We start from the raw sequence: 13,158 nt of genomic DNA on the forward strand, positions 1-13,158 counted from the left end.
GGATTGTAGAACCAGAGCCATGGTTTCATTACAACTACATGAAAAGAGTTGGTTATTCATATCATTTGTTAATGCTGGGAGTGAATTTTGAGAATGAAGATTTAGTGTCTTGTTAGAATCCAAGCACAGTAAATTTATTGTTGCTGATCAGTGAGTGACTGTGCTGTTTTGCTAGCAAATGGAAATTTAAGGTAACTGCTGGAAAATCCAGATATTGAAACTATTCTAGCATATCCATCACTGAAAGCAGTTCTCTATGAAGAGCCAACTGTAATGACATGGAGTTGAGCCAAATAGTGCACATGAACCTTAGCAGCAAAAAATTCCTGCCAAAGTACAGCAAAAAGCTTTTCACATTGGCACTTGGAACATGTGTAGTTCTAATAACATTATGTCCCTTTCTAGAATGTATGAATGGTATTTGCAAAGTAATTCCTAGTAATTGTGTATATTTACTGTATTTTGTTTCTTGCTGTTAATCTATATTTCTTTTTACTATATTCTATATTTTATTTAATCTTTTGGATTAAATTCAGTGGTTCTGCTTATTCTGTTAATTGGCTACAATTAGATGTTATTCCAAAGCGAATAACTAATAGATTTTCACAACAATAATACAATGTTCGTTTACCAAAATAAGGCTGAAAGAGTGGGGCGAACTTATTTCAGTATTGGGATAGCTTTTGACAAGAGGAATCTTATGTGACCCATTACTCATCAAACCTTTGTATACAATAACCTATTCAATGAGGTGTACATTTTATGTATTTGTGAAGAACTATTTTTTGTGTTTTGTTTCAGATAGAGATGCTATGGGCATCATGGGCAGTTGTCCTAAATCCTCTGTTTCAGAATTTGAGCATGTTTTTAAAAAAAAAAAAAAAAAAAAAAAAAAGCTATAATTGGTTCTTAAAAATTACTCTTGAAAGCAGTTTTAGTAAAAATAATGCATGCTTCTGGTATTTTAGTACCTTGAGCGGATACTTATGTTACTCTTTTTGGTGGGAGAAGATTCATTTAAAGTAATGGTTAGTGAAACATAAGCTATGAAAGAACCATTGTAACTATGATCTGAGATTAGAATTTGACACTCTGAATGACCTAGTGTAGTTCAGTGTTGTATAAACCAAACCTGATTGACCCCAGAACTACCCTTACTTGAAACAGACTTGGTGATCTGCTCTGTGAAAAATAGCTTTTATGGGGGTTGGATATGTTCGGGACATACTGACTAATTTAGTAGGACATGTTTCTTTTGTCACAAGCTTTTATCTGAAAGGATTTTCTACCTCTTTGAGGTGGTCTTTGCATATTCTCACTTGTGGGATGTGATTCTCTAGGGGCCATTGAGTTTTGGGAACCTCTTCTAAAAGCATTGCTTGTTAAGACTGCACGAGCAGCTCTGTATGGCACCAAATATTTGGAGCTAAAGTTATTAAAGTGCCAAGTGGTCGTCAACCATTTCAGTTCTTTTTCTGTTTTGCTGTCAGTTTGGGTACCATCACTGTGTGCCTGGAATCTTGATTTTTTTTTTGTGGTGTTTTTTTTTTTTTTTTTTAATCCAAACTTTTCTGTTTTATAAGGAGCAGATTTAATATAGTTAATAGTTTTGCTAGTCCCAAAATGGTTTTAGCTCAGTGGTCCCCAAACTTTTTACCTTGCGCCCCTCCCTCCCCTGAAGCCAGGGCCGGGAATGGGGCCGTGACTCCAGGAGGGCGGGAAGTGGACAAGGGTAAGGGGGGCTCGGGCCGGGAGTGGAGCTGGGGCCGAGGCCCTGGGTGCAGGGCCAGGAGTGGAGCTCGGTGGTGCTCGCTCTCCACCCCCCCATGGGGGCTGGCCCAGCCCCCATCTGCACCCACATGAATGTTTGGGGGCACGCGCTATTTTTTTATTAACCAATTATTTTATTTAGAAAAACTTAGGCCAAGTGAGTGTATGGAATTTTATATTTTAAAAATAGTACCAGCAGGTATCTAATACATTTGACCAAGTAAAAGTGTTAAATTATTGTGCTTATTGTAACTGTGTTTACTAATTTGAACAGGTTCCATCAACAGATAGAAATGCTTTGAGCTCACTCTGGGGAAAACTGGCATCTGAAATTTTAATGCAGAACTGGGATGCAGCCATGGAAGATCTTACAAGATTGAAAGAGACTGTAGATAATAATGTGAGTGAAAGTTTGAGCACATTCATATATTTAAGCTGAAGGATGGGCAGACTAAGAAAAACATGAAAAAATCTTGCCAGTTTAAAAACACTATCTTTTTTTGGAGCTATCTCACACTTTGCTCTGAGGAGAAGCTATGGTTTACATTGCTCTTTGCAGTCTCTTCTTGCCAAGAAGTATTTGCAAAGGAGCCATGTCCAATCCTCATCTGTTGGAGGGAAGACCACAAGTGTGGCTTTTTGGGGGGAGTAAAAAAAGGGAAAAGAGCAAAAGGGATAAAAGAGGGTCCTGGAAGATTACTTGAAAAGAGAATGGAGAGACTCAGACATACATGGAATTTCAGTACAAAATCTAAGCCACGAAGAGGAAATAAATGAATTTCAGGAGAATGTTTGTAAAGACACTGATTTATTGAAATTAGTGCAATAAAATATTTTATTTGAATTGTCATATAGCTAAAAATCTCTTGCTCCTTAAAATTGTTCATGCTTCCCTTTCATCCGATTTGAAAATGTTTGTGAATTTGAAAGATGCTTCCATTAAACTAAAATTAAGATAAATCCCTATCATACAGGCATGTCTGCAGCCTCCAGAAGGATTAAATTAAGGGTGGGGTATCATCAGAAGAATGCATGCTGGGGCATCACAGCATGTGGAAGTTGTTTTCTGGTTGAGTATTGAATGGTATTTACTATTCCCTGTCCCCATAAGGCATGAAGATTCATTACAATTTTCAAGGCCACATTTTACATAAAAATAACATCTGTCTGAAAACAGTATAAACTAATCTGTGTTCACTAACTGATAAAGACTTGAGAAAATTTCTTTATTTTTGTTTTCAGTATTTGTCATAACTTTGCTTAGTTAGTTTCTTCTGTCTTTTGAAGAACGGGGATCCTGGCGTTTGCCTGTAAGTAGCTGTTGTAATCTCCCTCAGAGACTGGGCTTTAAGGCAGTCAATCAGTAGTTCTAACGCTAATATTTCAAGAGCTATCTGGAAGTGCTATTTCTGCAAATGATGACAAAAATATAGTGTAGTTTTGCAGATTGGGAAATCTGGCATACTTAATTTTACCTATGTTACCTGTAGTTTGTGGGTATCCATCACTGTTATGTTTGAATCGTCACCAGAATATCTGTTGTATTTGAATTGCTATTAGGAAAACGCTGCCCATCTTGTCGATAGGATTGATTGGGCAACTTCAAGGGGGCTTGGATTTTTCCTTAAGGCAGAGTTGCATCTAGATGTGTCAGCATGGAAGAATAGCTCTACTATTCTTATAGTATAAATTTGACTTCCACTACAACACAGTTAACACTTTGGTAACACATTCCTTTAAGAAATTATTTAACAGTGATGACTAAAAATATATGAAAATTGTGACAGAGTACAGGAAACTTGTCTAATTTATTTGTTGGGAGAAATATGGAAAAAATTGTAGTTTCCTCTGTAGTATCTTAGGGCTAGTCTACACTGGCAACGTTGTGCTTTAATGTGGCTTGTGTAGTCGCGGCAGAGCCCTGGGAGAGAGTTCTCTCCATGAGGGGCGTAGCTACCAGCGCTGGTGCACTGTCTACACTGGTGCTTTACAGCGCTGAAACTTGCTGTGCTCAGGGTTTTTTTTCACGCGCGAGAAAGTTTCAGTGCTGTAAAGTGCCAGTGTAGACAAGCCCTTAGTAATGTGGAGTGGTCATAAATGGTGTGTGTGTGTGTGTGTGTGTGTGTAGATGGAGAAATGACACTACACAAAGTTTGCTATGTTTCTACAACTATTCCACCACAACATTCACTCTTAAAGTGAGCAGTATTCACTCATGATTCTGGTCACTACCCTCGTTAGTATGAGGGAAAATCTAGCTGCTGGAATGTTTGTCAGATATCTACTACTTCAATTTCTGACAGTGGCACTGATTGCCAAAAAATGACCTGGGAAGAGTAGGTTGATTTACGGTGTCCTTTGTGTGATTCTGAGAGAGAAACTATTTCAGAGCTGTCTATTTTTTTAAGCGATGGACCCTCTAAATGGAAATCTTGAAGGTTTTAGTACATTTTTAAATGTGTTTTGCATTATCTAGGTGAGTGGCATCTGATGCCAGGCAGGTTCCTTTTCCTCATCTTCTAACCCCCCTTTTTAAAGTTTCTGAATCTATATGGTTACAGCAGGTTGTGCCAGACTTTGGTGGCTAGGGGAAATTTCATAAGGAAGAATATCCATGCTAGTACTGTGATGGCACTTTTTAATGGTAGGATCACTGATCTGCTGTGCATGGCATTACCTTGCAGCTTTCATTGTTTGCCAGTCTGCTGGAGGTTGCTGAGTTAACCTGCCAATGAAGTGGTGCTGATGGTGGGAGCTGAAACTAATTATTTTTTGCAGGTGGGGGAGTTGAATCCCTTCCTCTAGCACATCTGTTACTTAAGTTTTACAATCTTTATTTTATTCCTGGGGTGGGGTGATAATACAATATTATCACCCTCTAAGAGTATTGCAGTGCTAAAAGCAGTATGTAAGGGCGTAGGGGGGAGAAAGGCTAACACAGTGTGGGAAACCACTTGTTCTCCACCGTCACCCCCTATAAGAGAGGGCCATGAACCAAATTCAGAATGATAGAAGGGAGATGGAGGGTTATAGATATTACTATCATGATCCAAGGAGAACTTCCATAGTATAGTCATGTTTTCATTGCATCTTATCTGCACCAATTTAAAATTTTATTTTGTCTTGTTTTCAGTCAGTCAGCTCCCCACTCCAGTCTCTTCAGCAGAGAACATGGCTCATCCACTGGTCTTTGTTCGTGTTCTTCAACCACCCAAAAGGCAGAGACAACATCATTGATCTCTTTCTATATCAACCACAGTAAGTTGCTTGTAGTGTAGACATTAACCTTGTAATGAGGCAGAAAGTGGGTGTAGGACAAAAATATTTAACAATGGTATGTTCAGCCTGAGGGCTGAACATATTTCAAAAAGATCCAGAGGCTGCATTAAACACTTCATTTGCCTACGTTCCATCAGAGCTTTTTGAATGCCTAACTTGTTTTCCTTAAGACTGGCACCCCAACAGGGAAGCCAATAATGGAGCAGCAAGAAAACTATGCTGCTTCCTTCCCTTTTCCCTCCCCTTTGATGCACAGGTTGCCAGTAAGGAAGGGACAGCAGCCATTCATAGCACTCCCATTTCACACCAAACCTTCTGCTAGGGCTGCTGAAGAGGTACTATCATCTACTTCCTTCCCTCCCTGCCGTAACTATAGACCTGATTGACAATTTCATGGTATGGCTAACTTTCAGTTCATAATTATGTACACATTTTTTTGTTGGTCCTTTTCAAGGGCCACAGTTGTCCCTGAGCCACAAGATAGATACAGTTGCTTTAGAATTAAAATATGTTTATGAGCTGAAGAATGCAATATTTAATATATACACTATTGTTACTAGATGTAATTTTTAAACATGTACTTGTGTGCTTAGTTTTGTAGAGAAATATTTGTTAACTTGGACGTAAAGCCTCCTGAATGAGTTTAGTTGTTTTAAAGTAACAGGCCTTTGACGTGAGGCAGCTTCTCTTCCTGGCAAGCTTCCTCTGGTTTGCCATCAGGGAGAGGCATCTGACCAATGTGATGTCCTTCCATTTGCTCTGAGCCACAGGAGAAAAGGGTAATAGGTAGCACTGAGTGCTGCTGATGAGTCTTGGCACATATTCCACATCATTGAGGTGGAGCTAGAAGGCTAATTGTGGATTTGGAGAACGCCTTCACATCACTCCAACAGTTCCTGAAAAGCTCAATGGTCAGTTTGGAGGGGGGAGTTAGTCTCCGTAGCACAAATGCCACTCTGCACCTCTTCTGAGACTTGCTGCCCAAGAGCTTCAAGTGAGCCAGGAGAGCCCATAGCAAGGAAGAATATAGATGGGGGGAAGTAGGGAATTGCTGTGGCAGGCCAGCTGATCCTCATACACATTATTTCTTCAGCTAGGCACAGGGAAGGCAGAATCTATACCCCCCCCCTCAACTCACTGGGTTGGATAACTCTCCTCTGCACAGTAAAAAGCATCACAAACCAAGTAGTCACACTAAGTCCCTCTGCAGCTCTGTACAGGTTAAAAAAGAATTGGTGAAAAAAACGTATAGCCCTTAGACCTATGTCTACACTGCAGTAAAAGACCCACAGCTGGCTTGGTTTAGCTGACTCAGGCTCTCAGGTCTTGGGCTGCAGGACTATAAAATTGCAGTGGAGATGTTTGGGCTGGTACCCTCCCTGCTTGCTTGCAGGGTCTCAGAGCCCGGACTCCAGTCCGAGTCTGGACATGTTCACTGCAATTTTATAGCTGTGCAGTCCAAGCCCCATGAGCCCGAGTCAGCTGACCCACCCAACCCATGGATCTTTTATTGCAATGTAGACATACCCAAGGAAGTCCACATGAAAGCCCTCTTGGTAGATGATCAGTTGTCTAAAACCATCTGGGATCTCTGAGAGAATGTGAGAGTCAACATCACTTTCATGGTCAATAGTATTAAAGGCTCATAAAATATCGGAGAGAATTGGTTTGGTCCCCTAAGTGGCAGTGTGAATCAATGAATGCTGTTTTATTTGCTGTTAGCATTAGTACAGTCTGCCAGATTGTAACCATATTTGGTACAATCAAAACAATTTTAAAAATAATAAAATTAAATCTTGGTTATATAATAAAACTGATACAACTTATACCAGTACAAGTAAAAACTGCTATGATTGCTGGTTTTAGGTGTGGACTTATTTTGATATATTTCTGAAAAAGGGCTCTGGTACACCTCTGGTAATCTTGGATGTCATGAATGTATAGTAGAGCAAGGTGGGTTTAGCCAGCTTTCAAGGTGTGTATCACTTTACAGATTAAATCCAGTACCTTGATTTGCACTCAGGAGCTGATGGGAACCCATTGAAGCGAAATGAGCACAGGCATAATGAGCTCACACGGGCCTGCTTTTCTAAGCACATGGACCAATGGATTCTGCTATCCCTTATGTAGGACTATCTTATTCCTCTCTGAGGAAAAAATGAGGCTTTGTCAGCCAGTCTAATAGGTTGGTGAAAAATCTTTCACCTATTAACTTAAATATCTGGCTCTCCAAGTACTGGGAGTATTGTTTATCCAGGAGGCCCTCCAAACTGTTGCTCTGTGGCTGCATCCAATTAACATTTTTCTTAAAATTTCCCATCATTGGTGTACCGGGGTGGTAGCAATGGTGGGAGAGCTAGTATAGACCTACTGCCAGCATTTTAACCATCAGCTCTGTGGAGGAGGCTTTAGAGATGGCTTTTGTTAGTTTTCATTCTTGCATGTAGACTGCAGATTTAATGTCTTGGAGTAATTCAGCTGGGATAATTAAAGATGGTGTTGTCAACTAATTTAACTCCAGGTGACTCATCCCAAACCCTTCTTTGGCCTAAGCTAATCAATGACTATTAAATTAACCCTTTCACTCCCAATATCAATGTGTTGGTTTCCATCTTAAACAATTACAACAAAAAATTAAAATTGCAGAAAATATACCATGAAAAGAGTGTGTCCTGTGTTAATTGTGTTTGGGCTTTATGATGTGGACAGCTGTCCACTATGAACTGCAGACCTCCAACTAGTTTCTCTTATAGCCATGAAACAGCCATCATATGGTAACATTTTTCAATCACTACGTATCAGGAGGACTTGAATTGATGCTTTCAAATACAATTACATTATTTTTATCTTTGGTCTTGTGATTTACAGTATTTATTGATGTTAGTGGTTTTGTGGTTTTTTATCTTCTATTTCTATTTTAATATTTGTATTACCATAGTTCTCAATGTTTGGCTAAAATGTGTAAATTAGTAATAATGCATCGTGTTGTACAGCCATGAAAGGAAATAATGTAAAGGGATGCGAAGAGTGTAAGGAAACATGTAAGATTTCCACAATTGTGAAGTTTACCAGCTTCATGCACTTAGTTACTGTTATTAATCTAATATTACTGTAAATGAGCATTAAGCAACAAAGGGATAATTCATTTAGGAAGAATTCCTTTTCTGTGGATAACAAATACAGCTAATCAGTATCCTATTTGCTCCTGTAATATAAATGTAGAATGACAGTGCATTTTTAAATTGGTTACATCATATGCACTGATAACATTGCCCGATTTCACTCTGAATTTAAAAATGGAGAGAGCTTGTGCTTTTGAATCTCGTCAAGATGTAAAACAATATGTAGGATATCAAGTAAACAGATGCAATTAGAGATGAAACTTTGTCTCAGTGACTTAAGATACAGGTGCTATTGAAAGAATGCATTTGTAACATAATTCTTCGTATATTACTTTTCTGAGTCATAGCAATGCAATCACATTTTTTTATTTAGCAATTGGATTTTTAATCCTTTTTCCTTGTAACAGCATTATAAGAAATGGACTTAGTTTTCTAGAAAGTTTTGCATTAACTCTTTTCATATGAAGTTCTTTGGGTTACAGGAGAATTTAAAGCTTTTCAGTTTGTTAAATAGTAAAAGAAGGTAGTCTTGAATTAATTAATGTTTTAAATCTTTAATTTTCTTCTACCTGATCAAGGACTAATAAAGTATAATTAAAATGCTGCTTAGAAATGACAGCTGCACATCAAAAGCTTTTTTTTTTTATAAGAAGTAGTTTCTGTCGTGGAGCCTCCAGTTTCTGAACATCTGTTTGCAAGCCACATTTTCATCTCAAACAAAAAATAACAAGACACTCTCAAATTCTCACACTGAAAACATTAAACACATTATGTTAATTCTCCTGACTTTGGGTGGGTGTCTTACACATCAGTGGTTGATGAGAATGGTGTCATTTTCAAAGCTTTAAATATTTAGAGGAGTTTTGATCTTATTTATCTAATTTTATTGATACATAGGTGACCTGAAAAAGTTAAAACAAGAAATTACTATGTCTTTGCTAATGTTTACTCATTTTCTCTAATAGCAAAATTAAACTGGGCATTCCAGAATATCATTTAAAAACTTCTATTTTGGGGAATCTAGTCACAGCCTTAAATGTTTTGGTTGGCCGGCCAGCCTCCCTGTTTGATATGATGCATTCATCAGCACACCAGCCTCAGTTTACAGAGCTTTCTTAAAAACTCATTTGCTCTGTTATTACAGGTAACATCTAAGATTACTATAACTGAAAAACTAGAGAAATTTATTATTTTTTTCAATTTTATTTTATTTGGTAGAGCTTTGAGCATAATCACTTTCATGGTTTTCCCTGGATGTTCATTTCTGACTAGATTGTTTTAAATTGCATTATGTGTTTTGGATTTAGTTACAGAGAAGTTTTACTTGTTTGATTTCCAGCAATGAATGTACTTCTGGACTGCATACACGAGTACATCTTCCTGGCAGAACTAGTTAATATGTGAGGGTTGTGGGGGGAAACAGTTTTTTGGAGAGAAAACTGAGTGGATTTACATATTTTGAGCTTGTAACTGAAATATAAATATTAAACTATATTTGGAAGGCTTTTTGAGGCTAAAAAAATTAGTCTGAAAGAAAAACATTACCTATTCTTAAAACTTATAAGGTAAACGAAAGTATCAGAGCTCCTGTTATTCCTATTAGGAAACAAAAGTTATAGAACAGTCTTGAACCCTGAAATTGAAGGAAAATTGGAAGAGTTGTGAACTATTCAGGGGTCTTGGTTTGCTGAATTTTAGAAACTTCTGGAAGGCATGGAGATCATTTAATAAAGTGGTTCTGTGTAAAGCTATATAATTCTCATATTCTATATAGTTCTCAATGGTGGCAGATGACAGAACAAGGAGCAATGGTCTCAAGTTGCAGTGGGGGAGGTCTAGGTTGGATATTAGGAAACACTATTTCACTAGGAGGGTGGTGAAGCACTGGAATGCGTTACCTAGGGAGGTGGTGGAGTCTCCTTCCTTGGAGGTTTTTAAGGCCCGGCTTGACAAAGCCCTGGCTGGGATGATTTAGTTGGGAATTGGTCCTGCTTTGAGCAGGGGGTTGGACTAGATGACCTCCTGAGGTCCCTTCCAACCCTGATATTCTATGATTCTCACCCTATATTTCATTCTTCTAAGGGCTGAATTTTCTTCAGGTAGTTTCTTAGGCCTCGTCTGCACTAGAAAATTAGTTCAGTATAACTACGTTGCTCAGGGCCCCGAGCTGCATAGTTAAGCCAACCTAAGTCCCTGTGAAGACAGTGCTAGGTTGACAGAAGAATCCTGCCATCAACACAGCTACCACTTCTTGGGGTGCTGAGTTAGTTATGTCGACGGGAGAATTCCTCTTGTCGGTATAGGTAATATCTACCCTGAAGTGCTACAGCTGCGCCACTGTAGCATTTCAAGTGTAGACAGGCCCTTATTCTGACTGTTGTAAATGTGAAAGCTACTGATGAATGGGTGTTAAATTCATATGCTGATGTTTGGTGAGCATCTGTCTTTCTTAGCATACCTAAAATTGAAGAAAGTGGTAGGAAACCAGCAGTTGAATGGACTGACATTTACGCACTTCAGAATTGTTTATAATGTTGTCAAGAGGTGAAAAATAGCAAGGTAGCACAGATACATGCCCATCTCTAAAAGTGCTGAAAGCTTGTTCAGCTTCAAAATCAAATGTACCATTGAATGAAACTCTATTGAAATGGAAGAGCAGAGCATCGGGATTAATCCTGTAAGTGAGACGTTTCCATTACATTTGTAAAAGAAAGTGTAGCCATGATAATGATTTGCTATTCCAGGTCTCGTTCAGCTCTTAACAGTCACTTGATTCAAGTCTGCATTTGTCAACCCCAAAGAATCAGATAACTGGTAATGGTATTGTAAAAACTAAACAGCACAGGCTTGAAATTGATCAGCATTCAACTTTGTTTACATCATTGCCTTCATTGTAGCACAAAATAAGCAATTTAAAGAAATTGCAGAAGTACTTTGCCCTGGATGTATTTGTCCTGAAAGATTTAAGCTCTACTTCTAGGTACTGCAAATAAAGAAATACAGGAAACGTTAAAGGAGGAACTAAAAGTCACTGTTAACAGTGATGCAAAATGACCCAATAATGGCTGCAAACATTTATGCAGGGAAAAGTGTGGTCTTAATTTAGTGCCTTCCGTTTTAAATCTGAAAAGAAGATTTCAGAATATTGTGTCCAGGTTGCTGAAGGTGCATTCCAAGAGTTCAGAGAAAGTATTCCTTTTAGGTTTTTGTATATCATGCCCATTCCTATGGAATTTGATCATCTTTGCTATTTGATCAGACAACCAACATAAAATGAAAATGCTGCTAGGTGCAGTCCCCCTAAATTTCTGTTTTATAGGTTTTCAGCATGCTAAAGCTTTTTGAAGCTTTTTGAAGTAGTAGTAAACACTAGCAGCCCTAAAATACACTGTGAAGTTTAAAAAACCAAAAAAAACCCTCCGACATTTGCAATCATCCTTAAGTGTTCCTCCTTTGAAAAAGGATTGATGTTCCAGCTTCCTGAAGACTCAGTAGCACTGAGAGGAAGATATTCTCTACATTTACATGCAACTACCAGCAGTATGTTGAAGTTTGCACTAAACACAAGGAGTACTTTTGATGAAAAAATAGTGTGCTGTTTGTACAAGGAACTCCACAGATGGGCTCTAAATTTACCAAAATAATATAAAGGAAGCTTTGGAGGAGCTACAGATTAGAGGTGTGGTGATGCTACTCTTGTCTTATTGGAGTTCTAGCTTGATCTGATATAACAAAACTGGAACTACACAAGAAGGTTGAAAATCAAGAAGCTATGGATGTTTTCAGACACTGGCCCACATGAGTGATATCAATTATCTAACATAATAGGTTGAGCCTAGAAGAGGAATATGAGGCTGGAAAATGCCTGATGGATCATAAAGTTAGGTTCTTTACTCTTTCCTGTCATTTAAAATTGAAGAGGCGCATTTCAAGTGCAAACCTATATGTGAAGGAGGTTGTGTCAGTTTGATGCATCACAATGGTGAAAAATAGAGGAAGAATCAGAATACAGTGATTGGATTTTTGGATTAACACCTGTTAATCCATCCCGTTCAGTATCAACAGAGCATGTTTTGGGTTTATTAAGATTGGCTTGGCCAAAACTTCATAATAAGGTTCAGAAAAAACAAACCGGTAAAGGTTTATCGGTGTGAAAGGGTAGCTGAGCAGTAGGCTTAACTGATTAGTAGACTGGGACTTCTTTTGTCTTTTTTTTTTTTTTTTTAAACTTACACTTGTTTTTGGAATAAATTAACTTTGTAAGACTATCACATGGTATGTTGGATGCTTTCCATTTTATAAATCCCGTCTATGGGTTTATTCACTGGGTGTTTGGATCGAGAAAAATTGCAACCTTCTATGATCATAATGTGAAATGAAGTTCAATTTAGCATAATTCTCTGAAAACATTTTATAACTGACAACTTCGGTTAACCTAAATAATAAAAAGAAATGTCTACTTTACTGGTATATTTATACACACATGGAAAATAGTACAGCATTATATAAATTTGTCAACTGTTTTTATCTTCTGATGTCACTTAGATGCAAAACTGCACCATTAAAGTTAATTATTAAATATATAAAAATTACAAGTGGAATATTTTCTTCAGGTATCTTAACGCAATACAGACTATGTGCCCCCATATCCTTCGATATCTGACTACAGCAGTCATAACAAACAAGGATGTTCGAAAACGTAGGCAAGTGCTGAAAGATTTAGTCAAGGTTATCCAGCAGGTAAGAAATAAAACACCTTTTTATATATTTGATCTTATTAGAAAATATTTTTCCTTTTCAAGTTTTTCGTGGTGTGTAAATTTTTCTGAAAATAAACTTGAATCCTGTGCTTTTACTTTTTGCTGCTTCCAGTGCAACTCTTCTCTTTTTGGGTTTTATTTTCTCTTTAAAAATCAAATGGGATGACTTGTAAGAAGAAAGAATAATTATATTTTCTCTCATTCCCTCATTTCCCAAATAAAGATGA

General features: G+C 37.8%; 1 protein-coding gene across 3 annotated transcripts in view; it reads left to right on the top strand.

Moving 5' to 3' along the window:
• Positions 1-13,158, top strand: part of EIF3E (eukaryotic translation initiation factor 3 subunit E) — a 61,945-nt gene that overhangs the window by 22,720 nt on the left and 26,067 nt on the right. For 2 of the 3 annotated variants that reach the window (XM_065398229.1, XM_065398230.1), the window contains exons 6-8: positions 2,045-2,170; positions 4,904-5,028; positions 12,785-12,911. In XM_065398229.1, coding sequence (XP_065254301.1) covers positions 2,045-2,170; positions 4,904-5,028; positions 12,785-12,911 — 378 coding nt within the window. The remainder of the gene's footprint in view (positions 1-2,044; positions 2,171-4,903; positions 5,029-12,784; positions 12,912-13,158) is intronic. The other variant, XM_065398231.1, reaches the window with a different exon arrangement.

The sequence above is a fragment of the Emys orbicularis genome, chromosome 2 (assembly GCF_028017835.1).
Source record: "Emys orbicularis isolate rEmyOrb1 chromosome 2, rEmyOrb1.hap1, whole genome shotgun sequence".
Classification (NCBI taxonomy): domain Eukaryota; kingdom Metazoa; phylum Chordata; order Testudines; family Emydidae; genus Emys; species Emys orbicularis.